General features: G+C 38.6%; 1 protein-coding gene across 3 annotated transcripts in view; it reads right to left on the bottom strand.

The window, feature by feature from the left end:
• Positions 1–18,078, bottom strand: part of RBBP6 (RB binding protein 6, ubiquitin ligase) — a 29,671-nt gene extending 11,593 nt beyond the window's left edge. For 2 of the 3 annotated variants that reach the window (XM_084248787.1, XM_084248786.1), the window contains exons 1-7: positions 17,727–18,078; positions 13,324–13,423; positions 9,734–9,770; positions 5,327–5,371; positions 3,290–3,378; positions 3,096–3,192; positions 2,606–2,745 (exon numbers count right to left, since the gene is read on the bottom strand). In XM_084248787.1, the coding sequence (XP_084104913.1) occupies positions 2,606–2,745; positions 3,096–3,192; positions 3,290–3,378; positions 5,327–5,371; positions 9,734–9,770; positions 13,324–13,423; positions 17,727–17,892 (674 nt within the window). In that variant the 5' untranslated portion in view covers positions 17,893–18,078. Of the gene's footprint in view, positions 1–881; positions 996–2,605; positions 2,746–3,095; positions 3,193–3,289; positions 3,379–5,326; positions 5,372–9,733; positions 9,771–13,323; positions 13,424–17,726 lie in introns of all 3 variants that reach the window. The other variant, XM_084248785.1, reaches the window with a different exon arrangement.
• Between the last annotated feature and the right edge of the window lie 3,958 nt (positions 18,079–22,036).

Below are 22,036 nucleotides of genomic sequence, written 5' to 3' on the forward strand. Positions count from 1 at the left end.
AGGGAGCAGGTTTTATGAATATTCTTCCTTAAGAAACAAAAAAGACGTAAAATAAAATTCCTAAACAAGCTTAACAAAAAGAAATACTATAAAAATGGCTAAGAGGATCTTCGAATTCGTAACTGTAAGAACTGAGGGCCAGAGAGGTAAAGCCGACACAATTAAAGTGCCAGTTTTATGTGGCAGAGACAAAATTTGAACTTAAACATGACACACCCTAATCACAATTTTCTCTACCATGCTTTTAGAAAACAAACATGTACGCCTCAAGTCTAACAGTACCTAAAACCTGTGAAGGCATTAGAATGAATGTCTTAATACGGTAAACTGAAATTTATACTGATATTACATAACTAAGAGGGAAAGTTCAAGGGAAATAAACACTATGTCAACAAGTACAAAAATATTAATTGCCAGCATGGCAATTAAAATGTACAGGAAACAAAAATTATTTTATAAAACCAGACTTTAAAATGCCAGACTTTAAAACTAGTAGTCTACACTTAGTATTTTCAGAGACTAATCCATTTCTAGGCAAAAAAAAAAAACCAAAAACCAAAAAACATTAATGACTTAAATGATTAGAATATGTGTTACAAAAACAAAGTAGCACCTCAAACATTTTGGGTCCATTTTTTTTTTTTTGTAGGAGTGCATTTTACAGGAATGTTGGAGATCCAATATATTAAAAAAATCAAAAAACGAAATATGCTATTCTCAGAATACCATCACTGCTTCCAACACCCCCATCTTCTCTATAATCAGGCAAATTGATAAAACACAGGAATTCCTAAAGAAATCCTTCCTATTTCATTTAGAAACAGAGTGTGTTGAGCTCAATGCTGAAAATGAAAGAATCTCAGCTGTACAGAGTAGGGTACCTTAGGTGTGTTATTTGTGTTGCAGTTGCTCCATAGACATCACCACGATTCCAGAAATAAGTATCAATTTGCTTATGCCCCATTGTTCCCAATTTGTGAAAGAGGAGTCTCCCACTGCCCAAGAGAGAGAAAAGAAAAAAAAAAAAAAAAAAAGAGAGAAGGAGAACAGAGGATAGAAGAAAAAGAAACAGAAGAAGAGTCTGAGTTGCTTATCAGTGGTGTTAGTGGAGAGGGTGAAGTTTCAATTAAAATATCGGGCTCCCATTTTCCCCGTATTTGCTGTGTTGGCACAATGGCCTTTTGAATTTCAGCATTCAAAAGTAATGAAGTTAATTATTAGTTAGAGATTACAGGTGATGCTAATTCTTCCAATACAAATTTCTATTTAAATACTTTTATTTCTACATCCTTATTATATATTAAGATGAAGCGGTCTGCTCTTAAACTGTGTCTGTAAAAATCATCAATTTCAACTTAAAGTTGTCTAAAGCACATATGAAATGTCTGAATTAGAAAAAGCGTAACAGACTGCTCTAAGATGAACCACGACAACACAGGATGGTGACTGATAAAAAAATAGATGGGGTGAAGTTGAGAATGTGAGCAGGGGTAAGCTGGAAAACTAATTTTATCTGCAAACTAAAACTAAAATATATACTGGAAAAAAAAAAACAAAACTAGTTAGTTTTCTATTATTTCAGAGCACAGCCATTTTCACTGTCCTCACCTGCTCCCTACAGTTCAATAACATATCACGTGACACTGAGGAAACTTGTGTTTGTATTTATAATTGTCACTGAGACATCTATTTTCTTTATCTCAATGTACGTCCTGAGGGTCTTCTAACTTCATAATCTCCTAGAAGACTTGCTAAAAATCTGAATTGGAGTCCTAGCACATAAACTCCAAATCAAAACCCAGAGAAGCTGGACACAGACTGTTTAATACACTTTCCCAAAAGATTCTTATGCACAATAACAAAACACAGACCAAAGGAATACTTAATATTGTGTGGTATATCATGTGAATTCACAACTGTTGAGGGTAATCACAGTAATTAAATGTATTAATAAAGCAGTTAAGAGGGGAAGTTGACTAGTTGAACTGTGTCACTAGGTTTTCATGTCTATCCATCTCATTAAAAATTGGCTCATAAAATATGAAAAAAATTTAAGTATTAAGGTTTATAGCATGTACAGCTACAGTTGATCTAAGCTAATGGTGTATATAAAATAAACCGTACTTTAGAATTTCTAAGAATCACACAGTATATCCCAGTGTCAAGATACCACAATATTAATATTTTCTGGTACTTAAATTTGCCTCGGTATCTTGCAGGATTTTCATTCTTAAGCTTCTTGTTTCTCAAAATGATTTAGGCATCCTTCTTGTTCACTTAAAAAATGCAAACAGCATATAAGATTTTGTGGAAGTATGTTTGTAAATGAGGAAGAAAGCAGGGAATGACAGAAAAAGAAAAAAAAAATAGAAGACTACAAGGGAAGTGGCACTCACTGATAACAAAAATCCCCAAATATAAAATTTGCTTTAAATGGAGCAGACTGCAGCCTCTCATTTCTTAACGCAGAAATGCAACATACGGTGACCTAACATGTTGTTATAAACGTTCAACGGATTCCAAGTTATAAGCCCAAGATAAAATTAAACACTATAACCTGGGCTGACTGCAGTCTCCACAGGTAATACCTAATCTGAATACTTACGCATCTATAGTCGGGATTGCGTATTTTCCAGTGTTGGTTAGCATTGCACCTTTCATGTTAGGATCTTTCACTTCCATCATAAAACTCCTGGGGATTCCAGTGCTCTTTTTAATCCTAGGACCTGATTCAAAGTTCTTATCCTATTGGGGCAGGAGAAAGGAAGAGGAATTAAAGTTATCTTTACCAGCTAACAGGTAGTGCTTAGCAACTACTTATATTATTTATAGTGCTTGACATATATGATCTCTCTTAATCCTCACAAAAGTCACTTGCAGAGAAGTAACAGGCTTCAAAAATTCAAGTAAGTAGCTCAAGCTTACTCAATTATTAAGTGGCACAGACTGCATTTGAAGTCTAGCAACTTGGCTCCAAAAGGTTGTGTTCATTTGCCATTGCAATAAAGAAAGCAGTATTTACCAAGGAAACAAACATGGCTAAAAAAGAACTGCAAGAAAAATAAAAAGTATCACTATTTCTACTTTGGACTTACCCCATTTGTTGGGCAATTCTTAATATAATGGCCAGGTTTACCACAACGGAAACAGGTATAAGATGGTGGTGGTGGACCTAGAGGTTTCTTCATGTAACTGAAAGGGGGGAAAAAAAATTACATGTACACAGAGACTTGAAAAAATACTGTTTGTCTGGGTGGGGGGCACCCACCCCAAAATACCCAAGACTTACTTGATTGGGTCGTATTCATGGCCAGATTGCGACATCATTGCTTTAATTTTATCTTCTTCAGAAGCATTGGCTTCAGCCAGATTGGCAGTCTGTTTAACAGGTAATTTTTTGACACACACATTAGAAACACATTTAAGACCACACAGCCAAAGACAACACCACTCATCCTGTAAAGAGCAGTATCTAACCTTGCATTAAAAGTTATTAACATGTATAATCTGGAAGAAGTTCTGGCAGTTCCTTAGGTTATTACATGATGTTTGAGTGTCTGCAGGGCTGAAGAAAGTTTTTCTGGGACTACTCAAACCTTAGACCCTGCTTGTACCTTACTTTATGATTGCATACAACCCCTCTACAAGTTAAGAACTGAGATTAAATTAGCAGAAAAACACGATGTTCTTAAACATTAAAAATAATTCAAGTGTCATAGCATTAAGACTGTAAAATTCATATGCATAATCTGATGGCAGTGTAGGGCTAGAACACCTGAACATATGCAGCAGGTATTAGAAGTTGGAAGGCTCTTTAAGTAGTGTCAATTTCAAATTAAGTGCAAAGCACCTGCACTGAGTATTCACAAATTTGAATTCAACTCTCCAAAGTTCTATGAACTTCTTTAAGATAATCTACATAATAGTCAAGATATAAGCAGGATCTAAGGGAGTGAGTCCTAATAACTTGAATATTCAAGCATCTAGCATTCATATCAGCCATTCACTGGGTTTTACCATTCCATTCATTCACAAAACAAGCAACCAGTTTTAACATTTTATTGTCATTTTATATACAAAGAATGCTTAACATTAACAGAGCTTAGAATAACAGCAACAGTTACAGAAAACTGAATTACAGATGTTGAACAACTAATTTGTTTGAACCCAAACATCAATTTACAAATAGTTTTTAAAAAGTCCCCAAAGCCTCCAAAACTCCCCACCTGCTCCCCCAAAGAAACAATGGTAGGAACAGACCAAACTCCAATATGTGGTCCTTACAGTACAGAAGAATAAAAACAGTGAACTATAGATTGCTAAAAATGTTAATCCTATGCTACACCACTTTGCATTTGAAAATTATGAGGATGGTTTTAGTTCACTTTATTTTAGAATCAATTTTAAAATTTTCCCAGAACAGAAGCTTAAAAAGCTGTATTTGTTACTAGGACACTTTTTGGGACACACTGCAGGGTAATGGATACAACCTACTACAAAGCCACGGACAAGGTTTTGCGTTTCTAATAGGAAAAAAAGATTTTTTTTGAAAATTGGAAAATCTACTTCCTTGGTCCTCAAAAATCTACCTAGTCTGCAGTATTTTTTGTCATGATTAAGAAAAAATCCATCACTAGTGCTTTCCCAAACAAATGGTACATTGTTGAGCAGAAAAAGCAAACAATCTTATGCAAAACATGGCATATACAGTGATTCAGGTGGTAACAATTGGCCCCTTTGCCAAACTTACACATAGGTATATCCCTACTAACAGCTTTATACATTTACACAATTCATGTAGTCTGTGTTCAAACAAATTAGGTTGTTTAAAACTTTTTATCTAATGCAGACAGACTACAGGTCTAAAGTATAAAGAAACAATTGTATCACATTTATAATGTTGACCTTCAGGGGATCAATTCAAATATTCAAGAAATACCACGCAATCGTCCGTGTAAATGAAAGCTTCTATTTTGGCTGCTTAAAAAAGTCCACATAATTTACAGCCAAAATCGGGGAATTCCTCCAGAACTTTGTTAGTTTCCAATGTATAATTAAACAAAATAAATGAGGGGAAAAAACATGAGTAGCTTCATGTGTTTCTTCTGTCTTGAAGATGAACAATACTCCAACATTATGGTGAGGCTCACAAAAATATTCCCCTATCTTCTCAAAACATCAACTACTCTTTACAGGATACTAATATGTACATTGTTTTTGCAAAATATGTCCTCCCCAATCCCTTTTAAAAGTGCTCCATGTCAAAAAATACAATGTTAGAAAATGATTTATATTTTCAAGAATATATATATATATATATATATACCTTTGTAAGCTGGGCCAGAGAAATAGACGCAGAAGAGTCATCAATCTGTTCACAAAAAATTAAACACACATTCAAGTTCCACACTGAAAACATCTGAAAGTGATCATTAGCCCCACTGCCACTTAATGTCAAACACTGGACATTTTCTTAGAAGTTTCCTAAAGAATATAATTTTGTTTTCCAGCTGAAAGTGTAGTTCACCCCCATTTTATCCTTCTCCACATATTTCACACCAGATAAAAAGGCTAACAGTTGAGGGAGAATCAATAACAATGAAAAAGAAGGGTTAAGAAAAATTTACCACATAGGAAATCTGGTGAGTGGTAACTAAATACTAATTAAGAGTCCGTGTCTATCAATGATCTCGAAATTTGATAATGCTCAAGGCAATGCACACTAGGAGAGAATAAGAAATCTAATTTTCCTGGAACACCATTATGTAACATTGTAAAAATAAGCAGCTCTGTAAAGGCTCAGATAATTGCTTTAATAAAACAACTCCCACATATAATTGCTCCCCCTTTTTCCTCTGTTTTTTTGAGCATGTGCTGCTCAGTTTGAATATCTTTATTTAATTTGTCCATACAAAGAATAACAATAGTTTCTTGCAAAGAAACCACAGCTTTAATAGGCAAAGATGTTAAACCAAAAAAGAAAAAAAACAAAAAGTACCCTAGGACAAAGGTGAGCAAACAGAGCTGTTAAGTGACGATGGACCCCCATATCTGGTGGAAAAGTTAATTTGATCAAATGGAAGAAGTGATATATATAAAGGATAGGCTTTAAAAGGCACTTTAAAATGTAACTTTATTATTTGCTCCCCTGAAATAATTTCCTATTTGTTTTTAGAGTGTATGCAAGTGTGGTATGCACACACACATTTTTATGTGTGTATGCTTGAAGATGATTTCCCTACAAGTATACCAAAACAAAAATATTAGCTTCCTGTGTAGAAGTGGGTTGCTTATTTAACATGTTATAAATTTCTCATGCATAATATTGGTCAGACATCTTATTTAAAATGGAGAGAACAAAATATTAAGTCTGGATCAAAGGGAAAAAAAGAACCAAGTGAGTCTTCATCAGGTATTTTTCAAGTATTCCTGAGAACTAAGAGCATGAAAAATATAAGCAGCATGATGTATAGGTCCAAACAGCAACGGAGACAGCTTCATTATGAAATTCTTAGCATAATGCCCACCACAGCAGGAATTCAATAAATATAAATAAAAATGTTGATCAGCTTTAAAATACATCTTACAAACATCTCAAGGTTTTAAAAGTTAGTTTGATGGGTATTACTGGGATAGTTATTTAAAAAAAGGTTTCTTAGTTCCACATTGAAAACTGAAGAGTTCCTAATATACCAATCCCACATCCCTAACACCACAGAGGTCCATCAATGACTTCTTACTCTTGTCCAGCTTTGAAGTGTTTTTTCCTTAATTAACCTCAGAGTAAATTAAAAAAAAAAAAAAAAAAAAAAGGAACGATATGTAAATATCCTATTTTCTTCCAGAATGAATTTTGACCTATTTTTTAAGTTTTACATCAAACTAGTAATTATTTAAGTAAAAAGGACTGAAAATATTACTGTCAACTATACTATCTTTCTAGCCAATGAAAAATTAATAGCCTTTAAAAATAGTCCATTACTGTCTAGAACAGGAATACTGATCATTTCCTTTGAAAGAAAGCAGTAAGTAATATTAACTTTCTTATTGCTGGAATTAAAAACTTTTTTGTAATCTTCTCACTCCTACCACTTAAGAGTGTCTTTTTGCTCTTATGCTGGGCTTTCTTGTCCTTTATTTTTAGCTTCTGTCAACTTTTTATCAGTATCAATCATATATTTACTGAGTAGAAAGTAGTTAAATAGCTTTCCCCCACTAAATAATCACTGGAACACCTACTATATAATCTACAAGTCAACTTTACCACAAATTTAGAAAGACAATCAATTGTTTTCTAGGTACATTAGAAAGTGAAAAATGCTGACAAAGAATGGTTTAAAAATGAGTAGGAATTTATATGTACTAAACATCAATAAATATAGTAATAGTCAGATACTGATTTTAAAAAAATCTGCCAGGTTTTAAAAAAAGTCTTAAAAAAAAAAAAAATCACCAATGGACTCTTCAGACAATATCAAAACTAGTCATCTCTGCACCTGATTTGTGATCTCACTTTTGGGAGCAAGACTCTGAAATCTTTTATGGCAAACTACACTTGCTTAAAATTAAAAGGTACTGTCTGAAACATATTACTGATGTTTGGGTAAAGCAGGAAGAACATTCTGCTTTCTAGGACCAAGATGGAAGGGTAACTACACACAAGAGGATCAAAAAGAGACGGAAACAGCCATCCTTAGTAAGAGTTGGCTTAAGTTACCATTTACTTTTGCTAGTCAGGAAAAAAAAAAAATCTGTTAGCAACACTCTAACTTTACTTTTGTGAATATATATACAATATTGTGACTAAGTCTCCAAAAATGGACACTAATTATATAATGAACATACGGTTTCTTAATATAAAAGTCAGCAAATGCACCCCAACAAATAAATGGTGGGGATAATAAGTTAACTCGTGTCTCCATTTGAGATTATTCTACCTAAAAATTAAATTCACCTTTAAAGTATTAAAAAAAAAAAAAAAAACCAAAAAACAGAAAAGAGAAACCTATTTAAATAAGCATAAAATAAACTGCTTCTTATAAGTGTAATACAGACATGCCAGGGAACACACAAGGCTAAAAGAATGTTAACTTTATTTATGAACATGTGATTTGTGTTTATACACATGCTAATAAACAAAAAGGAAATAATTGCTTTCAAGAAATAAAACTTCATCTGAATTAGTTTAAATACTATATAAAATGTACTTTATACAAAATGTGTTACATTACTACAGTCACCAGGATAATCAATCTAATTTGTGCTAGCATTTGGATACATAAAAATCAGTTTTAAACCAATTACCAGCAAAACAGAAACTTGGACAGTTTTTACAGCAATATGCTTTAAAAAAAAATCCATATACCCCTAAAGGGGGGGTGAGGGGAAGGGGGGGAGGGCCCAAAACACTAAGAATTTTGATCTTTGAATCACTATATTTAGTTCCATGAGAACTAAAGGCCATATTCTTTAGAGAACAAGTCCAAAGTTCAGATATTCTATGTTATGTTATTTAAGATTCAACGATCCAAGGTTAGTGAAATTCCTGATACACAATTAAAGACCAGTAATATTTAAAAAAGGATAAAGTGAAACAGAAAGCAATACCCTTGAATTCTAAATGAAGATTTCAGACATCCTGTATTGTATACAATATCAGCCTGAGCAGTAAATGTTTAAAGAACCATCAAGTTTACAGAACCCAATTACTATAATCTCTGTTCTGAAACAGGCATTTCACCCCACAATTTAGGAATGCTGCTATTTTTTGCTTAAAGGGTTCAAAGACAAAATGGTGTCATGCTAAGGTTAATCTGTGATAATTAAGCTGTTACCCTGGTGAATGGGGGAGTGGGGGTATGTGATGTTACCTTTGATAAGCTACAACTTTCAATGAATGCAGCATTTTTAATATCTTATAAGAAAGAGGGAAATAGCTTAATTTGGACAGCAAAGCAGACTAGAAGTGGAAGATCTTGTAAGAAAATGTGAAAACAATGTATCCAATTATATAAAATCATCAAAATCATCAAGGCATTTATATACTTCATGGGGGTAACCCAATTTCAGTATCACTTTATAGTATGGATATAAACAAAGGAGGCTCAAAATTGCCAAATAAAGCAAAACTAAACAATAAAGCTGCATCAATGGTTTCTGGAAAGCTCTTTTCTATGATGTACTTGAACTTGGAGAAAGCATCAAACTTTAATATAAGCTTCACATGTTGCTAATGCATTTTTCAAAGCCATCAATCAGGCAGAAAAAAAAAAACTAACAAAAACTAAGTGATACAACGTGAAAATGGCAAAATATACACTCCAAACATTTTTTATTGCAAGAAACAAAAAGCACACAACAGCCTGTACATACATACAAAATACTAACTATAGACAGACAGATGTAGAACATGTTATCATGTTCATTAGGGTAAAACCTACACGATCTAAAAAGGATCATACATTAACTGTACAACACGGTGTCATACAGGGAGAATACTATCATATTTAATATGAAACAATGGTTTTTGGGCACAAATCACCCATTTCTACAAAGTAAGTGTGCAAATAATGCCACATATATCCATATTCAACTGAGCTGTCACCAAAATACACTTTATTTACAATATGTACTATGATCAGTTGGTTATTAATTTCTAAAATGATTTACTTGACCGCTACATTATATAGGTAAAAGCAATGTGTAGAAAAGGTGAGATTGTGTTTTTACATACTGCTTTTGAAGTTCCCATCACTGGTTCAGTTCGACTTCTAAAAAGTAAACAAAATAAAAATAACATTATCTATGAATAGCTAATTATGAATTTTTGTGCTAAAATATCTTAACAAGCAATTTCTGAAGTAATAGATATTCTTTGATTAATCTTTGCCTTTTAACAGTTTAAGATGGTTTTAAGTATAATCCATACTCGGGAATCCTGGAGTAAATGTACCTTGCCACTTAAGTATGAGGATTTTGTTGCATTAAAAACTTTGTGGTTATTTTTCTTCTTTAACATTGACTATATTATATCATGTCCATATTTAGTACTATACATTATCTAGGAATCTAGTTTCACACCTCAAAAATGTGTAATTACTTAACAGACTTAATTGTTTCTTAACAAGCTAAACTACATTATTCCCCAGTTTTTAATAAGTACAAGCATAAATTTGCACACACTGATTTTCTTTTTTTTTTTTTTAATAGAGGCATGTTTATTTATTTATTTGTTTGTTTGTTTATACATGCACTGGGTACAGTCAGAAGCGAGGGAGGGTGAGAGAATTCACCAGAGCCAGAGCGGAGAACAGAGCAGGCAGAAGGACCGAAGTACACTGCTGAGGGGAGCAGTGGGTGGCAGGAGAGGTCTGCGCGCCATGTGGGACCCTCCTCCGGTGGCCGGGGAGCAGCCGGGGATTGAACCGGTGCCGCTGAGGCTGCGGGCAGCTTCGCAACCCAGCGCTCAACCGCTGGGCCACCAGGGAGGCCCCACACACTGATTTTCTTAAAGCAAGACCACTATTAACAATTATGATTTGGATCCCTAAGAAACTACTACGCTATAAAAAGTGACTGTCAAATCTACAAAGACAGGTTGACAGAACTTTCATTTTTAAAATATTTAAATTTTTGAATGCTTAATTTTAGTTTTATGTTTATACCCTCCTGACATAAAGAAATGTGAGATAGCACTTAAAAGTAAATCCGTGTGTAACTTAGAAGTCCTGAGATATTCAAGTTTTAATGTGCTAGTATTTGCTCAACAAACTCAGGCATTTCTTATGAGGCAAATATATTACCAAGTAAATCATACACATTAAATTAACATGCAATTCTGTATAAAAGGGAACTTATTTTGTCATGTACTTCAAATATTTTGCTTCTCAAGAGTATCTGAGTACCAAGAAATCTACTGAACTGAATGTTTGTTACTTTAAAAAAAGCACTTGAGGGCTCCCCAGTGGCGCAGCGGCTAAGCACTGGGTTGCGAAGCTGCCCACAGCCTCTGCAGCGCCAGTTTGGTCCCCGGCCACTGGGCGAGGGGGTCCCACATTGAGCAACAGACCTCTCCTGCCTCCGGCTGCTCCCCTCAGCAGTGTACTTCATAACTCTGCCTGTTTTGCTCTCCGCTCTGGCGAATTCTCTCACCCTCCCACGCTTCTGACTGTACCCAGTCCTTGTATAAATAAATAAATAAATCTTAAAAAAAAAAAAAAAAAAGCAAAGCACCTGAGAAATAAAAGTATAATATAATTTCACACTAGATTCTAGGAATGAATTAATTCTTCCCCTATGATTCCTTAAATTACAGAAAGCTAAATGCGCATAGTTTACTTGGTATTTATAAATCAAGAAAATACTCAGTTTTTAAAGTAACTATATGGACAAACACAAAAGAATGCCTAAATGTTAAGATATGGAATATAACTTTACAGCAAACTGGTGAGAATAATCTTAAAATATTTGCCCACATGAGCGAGGTAACGCGCCTATAAACGACTTTATTTTACCTCAATTCTTTTTTTTTTTTTTTAATTTAAGAGATTTATTTTTGTACAAGAGCTGGGGTACAGGCCAGAGGCACAGGAGGGTGAGAGGATTCAGAGACAGAGCGGGGAGAAGAACAGGCAGACGACCGAAATACACTGCTGAGGGGAGTCGCGGATACTACAAGAGAGGTCTGCCACGCCAAGCAGGAATCTCCCTGATTCCTGCCTGGAACCGATCCGCGCTGCAGAGGCTGCGGACAGCTTCACAGTGCTGTGCTCAATCTGCTGCGCCACCAGGAAGCCCCTATTTTACCTCAATTCTAAGAATTATTTTGTCATGTACTTCTAAGAATTGAGGTAAAATTCTCAATTTCCTAAGACTGGCAAATTCCAGGACTTTTCACGGACCAAAAATAGAATCTACCAACATTTTAAATAAGGCTAGTAACCTCTAATGGGAAATCACAATCCTTTAAAAGTTGCCCAAACTGCTACCCTTTTCACATATAATTCCCCATTAAAATCGCAAAAAAGCAAGAAAAAATTCTTGACTTTCTTAAGAAGGAAGTTAAGCCCTTAAATGAACTTCCTTTAAAAAAAAAAAAAATTATTTATTTATTTATTTATACAAGGACTGGGTACAGTCAGAAGCGTGGGAGGGTGAGAGAATTCACCAGAGCCAGAGCGGGGAGCACGACAGGCAGACTGACGAAGTACACTGCTGAGGGGAGCAGTGGGTGCAGCAGGAGAGGTCTGTCGCGCCATGTGGGACCCTCGCAGGCGGCCAGCCGGGGATCCAACCGGCGTTGCAGAGGCTGTGGGTAGCTTCGCAGCCCAGCGCTCAACTGCTGCGCCCCAGGGGAGGCCCCCTTAAATGAACTTCTTAAGCTCTAGACTAGTTCTAAGATATTGCTATGTTCCTATGCCAATAAAGAGCATTTACAATGTACAGACATTATTTTTTAATTCTTACAATTCTCTCCTCTTATTCCTATTTTGAGGAATCTGAGACAGAGACTTTAAGTAACTGAACCAAAGTCACACAACTGGTGTCAGGTAATAAAATGAAATGAGGGGCCTCCCCGGTGGCGCAGCGGTTGAGCGCTGGGTTGCGAAGCTGCCCGCAGCCTCTGCAGCGCCGGTTCGATCCCCGGCTGCTCCCCGGCCACCGGAGGAGGGTCCCACATGGCGTGCAGACCTCTCCTGCCGCCCTCTGCTCCCCTCAGCAGTGTACTTCGGTCCTTCTGCCTGCTCTGCTCCCCGCTCTGGCTCTGGTGAATTCTCTCACCCTCCCGCGCTTCTGACTGCACCCAGTGCTTGTATAAACAAAAACAAACAAATAAATAAATAAAACATGCCTCTAAAAAAATAAAATAAAATAAAAAAATGAAATGAGGCTCAAATCTAAGCCTGATTTCAATGTTCATGTTCATAAAGCCTATAAACTCTATAGCTCCCAACAAAGGCCTCTGATGAAGTTAATATCATTAACATTAATTAATATTATTGATACTGTCAAAATATTTAGGAAAGCTCTCCTAAGATACATATATTTTAGTAATGAAAAAAAGAATAGACAAAAACCAAAGAAGGGTACAGAAATATTTATTCATTGCGAAGAGCAAAAATTCTTCCTAATAATGTTTTCTATTCCTAACGTCCCTGCAGTTAATTGGGGGAGTAAACAGGAAAAACCAAACCCATCCCCATAATTTTAAAATTTGAGGAGACACAAAGACTGGGTTCAATTCTAAAATACACTTTTTTCTCACAAAATAAAAATTATCAAGTTCTATTTTGAGAAGTTAAATACGTAAGATTTAATACTTACATAACATATGTCTTGCTTGTAGATTTGACACCTCCAATAGGAATTCTTCTAACAATTACAGATGAATTCTTAGGGATTAGAGCATTATCATCAGTATATTCTGTAAATAAAAAGATAAAGAGTTTAATTTCTTTTTGGGGATTAGGATAAGCCATACTGCCAAAGAATTAGAAAATGTTAACCAGACATAAATTTTATGGGAAATGAACTTAAATACAAGAGAGCATTATTGTATACTTATTCTTTGCATCTAGTGTCAAACAGGTTCATGGCTCTGACATCTCTACTCTTGTGAATCTTTAAGGTAAAACTAAGTTGTTCTCTAGTTTATCTAGCCAGTAATGCCAAACATGGGGAAAAGCTGTTATTTAGAAAGAAGAAATTATCCCTTCTAGCCCCTAAACATTAGTATTACTGGGTAACACAAACTATAAGATTAAATTACAAGTTTTGAATTCAGAAAAGGATTTTGTAATAATTATAAAAGTGAAATACAACTTTTGACTGTTGATTCAGGAAGGCTTCTCTGAGGAAATGACATTTGAGACTTCAAAAATGAAAAGCTTGCCAGGTGTCCAAGAGAGCTGGACAAAGTATTTTGACAAAGCATGTGAGAAAATGAGACTAAAAAAGACCAGAACAGCTGAAAAGAAAGGATGACATGAAATATAAGTAGAAATACATAGGCCATATGTGATTTATATTGTTTCTAAGTAAAAGAGGAAGTCATTGAAGGGTTTTAAACAAAAATGTCAATTTCTTAAAAATCGTTAACTCCAGTGCCTAAGTGAAGAATGCAGGGAAACGAGTATAAACAGGGTGTGAGTAATAAGGAGGCTGCTGTTTAGTCCGAGTAAGAAATAATGATGGTTTGTACTGGGATGTGACACAGAAATACAGTCAGAATGCTCTAAGAGATAGAATTTATGAAATTTTTAGATGGACTAACTGGAGAGAAGGGGGCTGATATAGAAAGAATTAGGTATGAATTCTTGGGTTCCTGGTTTATGAAACTGGATGAACAGTGATGTCACTTTCTGAGAAAACAAGGAAGGAAGATAAATTCAATCTCTCCAATCTTTAGGCTATTACTTGCAATAGTTCTATAAGGATAAACTTTCAAGTAACGGGGCCAATGATTTAACTATGGTAAAAGAAAATTGTTTAAAGACGGAATTTGTAAAAGTACTAAAGGAAAAACCACTATGGCGGCAGTAGATGCAAAAATATACCCTTCTCTGAGTTCCACAATTTAAAGTTACTAAGTTTACTTGCTTCGTTTAAGTTACTCAACTCAAAAAGGCTGGCTACCTGTTTTTTTCAATTTTTAAAAGCTTATCTAAACACATGCAAGCATTCTAAGTTTATAACCTTTGTATTTCCAGATAGTAACTTGTCTTTTAAATCACAGTAGCGTTCTGTTACATTTTAATTGTCCAGAAAGATTATTTTCAGTATGTTTTATGCAGCAGGCTATGTCACAGGTATCCACCTTCCTAGATGCAAAGCATACCAAGTTAATATTATCATCATTACCTTGGATAGTTTGTGATAGCTGTTGAATTCTAAGTAAGGAAAATTGGGAAGAGATGGGAAATCTCCTTAGAGATTTTAGATAGCAAATTCTAAAACTGGAACTTAGTGTCAAACATCTGACAGGAAGATTTTGAACAAGTATAATTCTCAGAAGTGTTCACTGTGCCTTTCCAGGACAACTTAATTCGAAGAGCACAGCAGTGTTTAGTAAGGTGTCCCAAAGCCAGACACTTTCATCGACCTTTTAAGTACCTGAGTTACACCGATGATTTCCTACCCTTAAAATATCTCAACAAAATAACCTGTTAGCTTCAGAAGATCCCCTTTCTCTGTTCCTAGGTAATGTTTGATACCAAAACATGAAGGAATGGATGGAATGAAAAAGATGCATTTGGGAAATGGCGAAGATGAGTCTTTTTAAAATACATCTTCAGCATCCCAATCTTTCACACTAAGCTCAGAATGAAAGTTGTTTTTTTTGGCAGAGGAAGAGGGTGGGAGTAGGGGTAGAAGATGCAGAACAGCAGGAAAACAAGTTTATAAAGGAAAATTATATAGCAAAAACATCTAAAAATAGTCTAGAAATAAAGATGCAGGATTCTTAGGTCTAAAGTACATGATTCTAATCCAAGCAATTTAGTCTTATCAAGATTTAAGGGTTTCCTAAAAACGGACAATTTCCAAAACTTTAAGGAATGTTTCACAGAAACACGGTAAGTTGGGTAATTTAAACATTAATTCAAAACGAACTTAAGTTTGAAACCAGCATTCTCTCCTATGCAATATCCTAATTATGAGGCTACAAACATTTATTTTGTAGGCAAATTCACTGGATGGCATTCTTTCTTAGCTGCCTGGTGACACTGGATAGCATTTCTCATGAAACTCACTGAGTTTCCTCTGCACTACTAAAAATGATCTTTTTGTCCCCTAATTTGAGGATTGTATAAAATGCACATTTTCTCCCCTGAAGATCCTTTTCTTAACTGATCTATTATCAAGGTCTTTTCCCATAAGGATAGTTCACAAACAAGAAAGAAAACATGCTGCTGGGCAAAAACACTCCCTTGACTTTCAGGGTTTATGAAAATCAGGTATCACATAATTTCCTGGCCTAGGGGGTAAAAAACCCCACAACAGCCACAAAACCCATAGGTTTGTGGACAAGGGTTCCTTCAACTGTAATCTGCGCCAATCTGACAAGTTGTGTCGAAAAAATGGATAAAACCTGGCCCCAAATGATTAAATTGTGCAAGACTTGAGAAAAATATTAAAATTGTTTTAATAGCCTCTGATTTCATTTCTACCCTTCCTCATTTATAAGTATCATTAAGGTATTGAATTAGACTAAAATTCTTATAAATCCATCTGTTCAGTAAAGTGTGACAATACTTAAGGATGCTTCTGGTGGCTTTGAAGGCAGAATATTTCCCTTAAAGTATTTTCATGAAAAATATTTTTAACAGCTGTCCCTCAGGTGTTCATAGCCACCAACAATTTTCGTCTCCTTAAGTAGAGGGATGCTACACAATTACTATCATATCACCAGAGCCTCATATGAAGTGTCCCTCAGGTATGCCAAGTTTAAAAGGAGGAAGTGAAGAGTATTCCTTCACATGTTAAGATGAGTAAATAAAGTTGTTCCTTAATGAACATTTGAGTCATCATATGCCAGCAGAGCTGCTCATTAACATAATACAATTATGTTTGGATAAGAGTGGAAAACAGCTCTTTCACATGACAGATTTACTCTACCTACCAAACACTGGAGCACTAGAAGTGGAGGACTCTCCACAATTTCAACTAAAAATAAAAAAACAAAAAAACCACCACCAACAAAAAACCCAAAAAACAACCTGGCACACACCTTAAGCCAAATTTAGTGACCAAAACCTCAACAATTTAGAACTGCACTTTTTTAATCCCATTAATAGAACTCAAAACAAGAATGGAAAGCTACACATCAGCATTACAGTACTGAGAAAAAGAAACCAAAACAGGTTCAGAGGCAGAATTTAAAAAGGTTGGCTCTAACATCATTTCTCTACTGTTAAATTCTATCTTAAAATGCTTTCAGAAAGATGAATGTAGATTCACAGCAGTGGGTTATTTGTACTCATATGGTAGCAGTCTACTAATTTTCAGTATCCTGGTGGCAATATACTAGCAACTACTATTTTAAAAAAGAAAAATCTGTACTTTTGGTCTTCACTAAATCTTAAGAGTAATATGATAAACTAGTACGACCCAAGCGTTCAGCTACTTACTGTATTATTAATTCTGGAATTTATACACAACAGCAGACTCATCGAAACATACCAAGTTCTCAAAAATATTAAAATGGGGAGCCCTCTTCCATGACACAGGCAACGCCCAACTAACAAGAGACATAAAACTTGCCATTAAATCCTCAAATATTGTTAGGTTAGAAAATTAATGCACTATTGCACTCTCTCTACTGCTGCTTTAACAACTCAGCCTTGCATATGGCCTCCTCCGGCTGCCCCTGCCCCCGCGAGCAAAGTCAAGTTAGAAAGGGCCACGAGGCAAATATCCAGAGAACCTGCAAAACACACGCCCACCACCACCACCCTCTCCCACCCCAATTTTAAAAAACCCGTTTCAGAGCAATGATCAGATTTCGTTTTGGGATAATCCAAATATGCAGAACGCAAAGAAGCCAGTGCAACTCCAGAGCTGGCTGCTGCAAGCCCTGGATCTCCTTGAAAATCGTATCCAAACTATTAGGACCAACAGCCCCCCCCCCCCCCCCCCCGCCCCGGGAGACACGATGGCGGTTAGCCTTCTGCCCGGCGAGCAGTAGCTGCCCCCAGACAGCGCGGATCTGCAGCCCATGTGGCTTTTACCTTCTTTCGTCTGCGCGTTGGTGATCTGCAGGTCGCAGTCAGCAGCTTTCAGCTTCTCTCTCCCCATAATCTGCTTCTTTAAGTCGCAGAGGGAGATGTGCAGCCCATCAAAGGTGACGGTGTCATAGTTGAGTTTAGAAGAAAATTTATAATGCACACAGGACATGGTGCCAAAGGATTCCTAAGGTTCAGCGAGGAGACGTGGACACTCTCAATATAAGTATATTTATAAATTTAAGAGCAAAATATGTACACACATAAAAACACTCAAAAGACACCGCAGGACCCTAAGGCCTCAGAGTAAATACCCCCCAACCGCAAGCTGGGGTTCGTAAAAACAGTACTCCAGAGCCCCCCCGATACTCAATCACTTCATGTGGGAGGAGGCGACGAGCACGGGGGAAGGGGAAATGGAGAATCCGCCAACGGGCACAATGTCACCCGGCTGGGCTCCCCTCGCTCATGCTAAAGGCCGGCAGGAGACGGGGGGCAGGCGGTGCAGTCAGTAGCGGTCAGTCCACACGTTAAGAGTCCGAATGACCCTGCGGGGTCAGGGGTCCATAGCGCGGCCGCACCTCCCGGTCGGTCTCTCTTTCCGTGGACGGGGGTGACCCAGGCCCCGGGAGAAGGTTGAGGGGAGAGGGCCTAGGCCCGGAGTCCACGAGCGGCCTCTCGCCTCCTCCTGGCTTCCGGACAACCGGCGTCAGCTGCCCCAGGCCCAGGCCCAGGCCCCCCCCACACACAAAGCCCTTCGCCTGCTCCCCGGAGGCCTCGAGCGGGCCCGCGGCCTAGGCCGAAAACGCGCGGTCGGCGGAGGAGAGGCCTTCCCGCAGGCCGCCCCGGCGCCGCCTCCCCCCCGCCGCCGCCGCAGACACAAAGCCGGTGCGAGGCCTCCGCAGGCCGCGAGGCGCTTCCTCACCACCCGGTCCCCGCCGGCGGCCGGGCGGCGGGGCGGCCCCTGGGGACGCCGCCGAGGCTCCCGGACGCTCCTCGCCGTGCGCGCCGCGCTGCTCTCGCCTCTCGCTCCCGTCGCCTGTCGGCCCGGAACCGCGACAAGAGGCCCGGGGGCCGCCGGGCGGCGACAAAGGCTTCGCCGGATCCCGGTCTGCGCTGCCCCCCTGCCGCTCGCGGGCCCTCACCAGGCGCCGGCGACACCTCCAGGCCAGGCACTATGGCGGACGCGGCCTGGCTGCGGGCGAGCGCCCCACTCCGGGGTCTCTTAAGCAGGGATTGCACGGGCGGCGCGCGCGAGGCGGGGCGGGCGTGCGCGATAGGCGGGGCGGGGGCGGGGCCCGTGGCGTCACAAAGCGCACCGGCCCGCCCACGTGACCCCGCGCTTTGTGACTCGCAGCGCGGAACCCGCCGCTGCCGGGAGAACGGAAGGAACCATCTGCGCGGAGAGGGCGGGGGACGCCGCACGGAGGAGCGGCTCACTTGCAGCTCCGGCCGGGGGGAGCTCAGATTTCACTCGCTGGGGCGGGGGCTGGCCCGGCTCGCCGCCTTCCCCGCTGGCCTCACAAAGCGCCCCCCTCGGTGTAAGCAAACGTTAGGGTTGCCCTGCTGTGAACCTTGGTGGTTCTGCGAGCTCTTCTAGCTTCTCCTTCCAACAAACTGGGCTGCCCCGGGCGCTTCCTAAGTGGAAGTTCTGGGGTCGCCCCTGGCAGGAACTGCTATCAAGATCTGCCATTAATTGGTCTCACTCATAGCAGGAATCTAGAAAACTTAAATAAGGGACCAGGAAAATGAATAACTCTAAGAAAGTGAAAATCAAAATCAACAAAAAACTATGAACCAGAGACACTTTTTGGGGGGTGGGGGGCGGGAGGGGAGGGATTGGGGTCAGAATGGGGGGGTTGCAATTGTATGGGGAATATAAAAATAAAATTTATTATTAAAAAATAAATTAATTCAGACAAAGCAAAAAAAAATAACATGTAATTGTAAAAATAAATAGAGACTTGTTAAAAAAAAAAATCAGCCATTAATGAAGGTTTATTGAGTTCTTACTATGTGCTAGGGTGTTTTACCATCCAGGCTCTGGAGCCACGTAATCCTGGCCCAGGATTCTAGATTGAGTTCTTCTGTGCCTCAGTTTCCTGGGGTGTAAAGCAGTACTTGGTTGACTGGGTTGTTTTGGATTAAATGAGTGAATACATTTCCATTGTTTAGGACCATGCCTGGCACAGTGGCTCAATGTGTCTCAATAAAGGTGACTCAATAGATGTCAGTTCAACAACATCAACAAAAAATCCTAAGTGATCAGCACGACCATTATCCCCAACTTTTATGGAGGAGGGAACTGAAGCTAGCAATCATGCACTTTCTGAATTCAAAGAATCAGGAATGCCTGCTCAGTGACAGGATCTGTAATCCCATTTCTAAAGAATGTGCCTGGAACTGTGCCAAGAACCCCCTCCAAGGACTGAAATTTTTTTTTTCTCGGGGCGTGGGGAAGTTATTATTACATCCATAAAATTCACACTATAATAAAATTGCATTCATAAACTAATAAATACTGCCATTTGCAACGCATTTTCCTCATCCTCTGGATTTTACAGGCTGATCTCAGAAGTTACTCACCGACAACAAGATCACACAACTAAGGAGTGACAGAGTTTGCCAGGGCTTCTTAAAAACACTCCAAATGCTCATTGAACTTGGTTGACATCAATCATCTTTTCAGAAAAGACTTCCTAAGGCCACCTTTCTAAATAAGACAGCCATTGTGCTCTATCCCTTTACTCTTTTTCATTTTCTTCCAAGCACACATTACTTGACAGGGCGTATCTTTACTTTTTAATTATCTGCTTTGCCCCCCTCCCCCACCTAAGAAGAGGGATTTTATCTTTTTTATTTATGCTGTATCCCCAGCTCCTAGAACACTGCCTGGACATAGCAGGCACCCAATAAAAAATGTGGCAATGAGCTAAATTCATTTTTATGCCTTTATAGAAGTACCACAGCAATAAGATTTTCACAAGTCAAGGGCGTCCCCAGAGAAGCAAAAGGAGTTTAACCATATCAATATCAATGCTTTCCATATAACAAATATTGCCCATCCTTATCTCGGTAACTCATTAAAATTATTTTATTCTTGGGTTCACTTCAGAATAGCTGATTTTGGGGGCAAATCTGTGAGAATGCCAGGGATGGGAAAGTCTAATAAGAGAAAATTGGACTAGAAAATGATGAGCTATCTTGGTCTTCACCCCTCCGAATTAGAGACTCTATAATCCTTTCATTACTCTTTGGTTAATCCCTTCACACCTAAATTAATGCTAATCTAATTTGCTTGGTGGGACTCAAATTAGGCCTCAGGGTAGAATGGAGCAGAGCCCAGCCAGGGGAGCTATTTATGGCCTCAAAAAGAATAGAGTCAGCCTTATGGTCCATCTGTTAGGGGAAAATGATGTCCTGAGTTAATCCCATACAGGCTTTGTGGACCCCACCCCCACTCCAGACTAAAGCCATCAAGACATTGGGAAAGACAAATCCCATCACCACCAAGGGAGGGTGGCTGGGACCTGAGGGTGGAGTTGGGCAGCCAGGTTGGATATAAAAACCAAACACGTGGGCATTGGGGGCTCTCTGGCTCGCAATAGCTCGCCTCCTGGCTTCACTGCTCCTGGCTGGCGGCCAACTCTGAGAGCGCCATTTTGGGATTCCTGATCGGCGGATTGGGTAGGACTCATCTAAAACTTTGTCTCCCATTTTTCTCCCAGAGCTGTACATTTCCTCATTTCCCCTTCCCTTGTAAATAAACCTTTTATTAACCTTTCACGTGTGCCTGCAGTAGAGCATTGATAAGTCCTTTTAAGCGCGCGGGTGAGGACCCACAGTCAGGCACCCCGTTTTGTATCGGGGTTGCTCTACAACACATCCAACCTTTCTCCCCAGCCAAGAGCTATTTACAAAGCATGGTTCCCCTTGGGCACTCTCATTTATGGAGACCTCGCTCCATCTATATCAAATAGATCCAACCTACAACCTACACTCCACATACTTACAATGAGATCTTGACTACTGGACAAAATGTAGTCCAGTAATAATGAAATGTATGCCCATTTCATTACATTCCTTTACTAATCTTAATATGGTGGCTGACTACTGGACAAAATGTGTCCAGTAATAATGAAATGTATGCCCGTTTCATTACATTCCTTTACTAATCTCAATATGGTGGTTACTTTGGGGTACCATGGAGCTACTTTCCCTGACTGCCCCCATCCATCAATATTTTTATGAGCCCTCAAGGAGCCTTTCTTACTGCACATACAGTGAATGAAGCATCCTTTCTCAGGCTCCTTAAA

The sequence above is a fragment of the Talpa europaea genome (genome assembly GCF_964194135.1).
Source record: "Talpa europaea genome assembly, chromosome: 12".
In the NCBI taxonomy this organism is placed as follows: domain Eukaryota; kingdom Metazoa; phylum Chordata; class Mammalia; order Eulipotyphla; family Talpidae; genus Talpa; species Talpa europaea.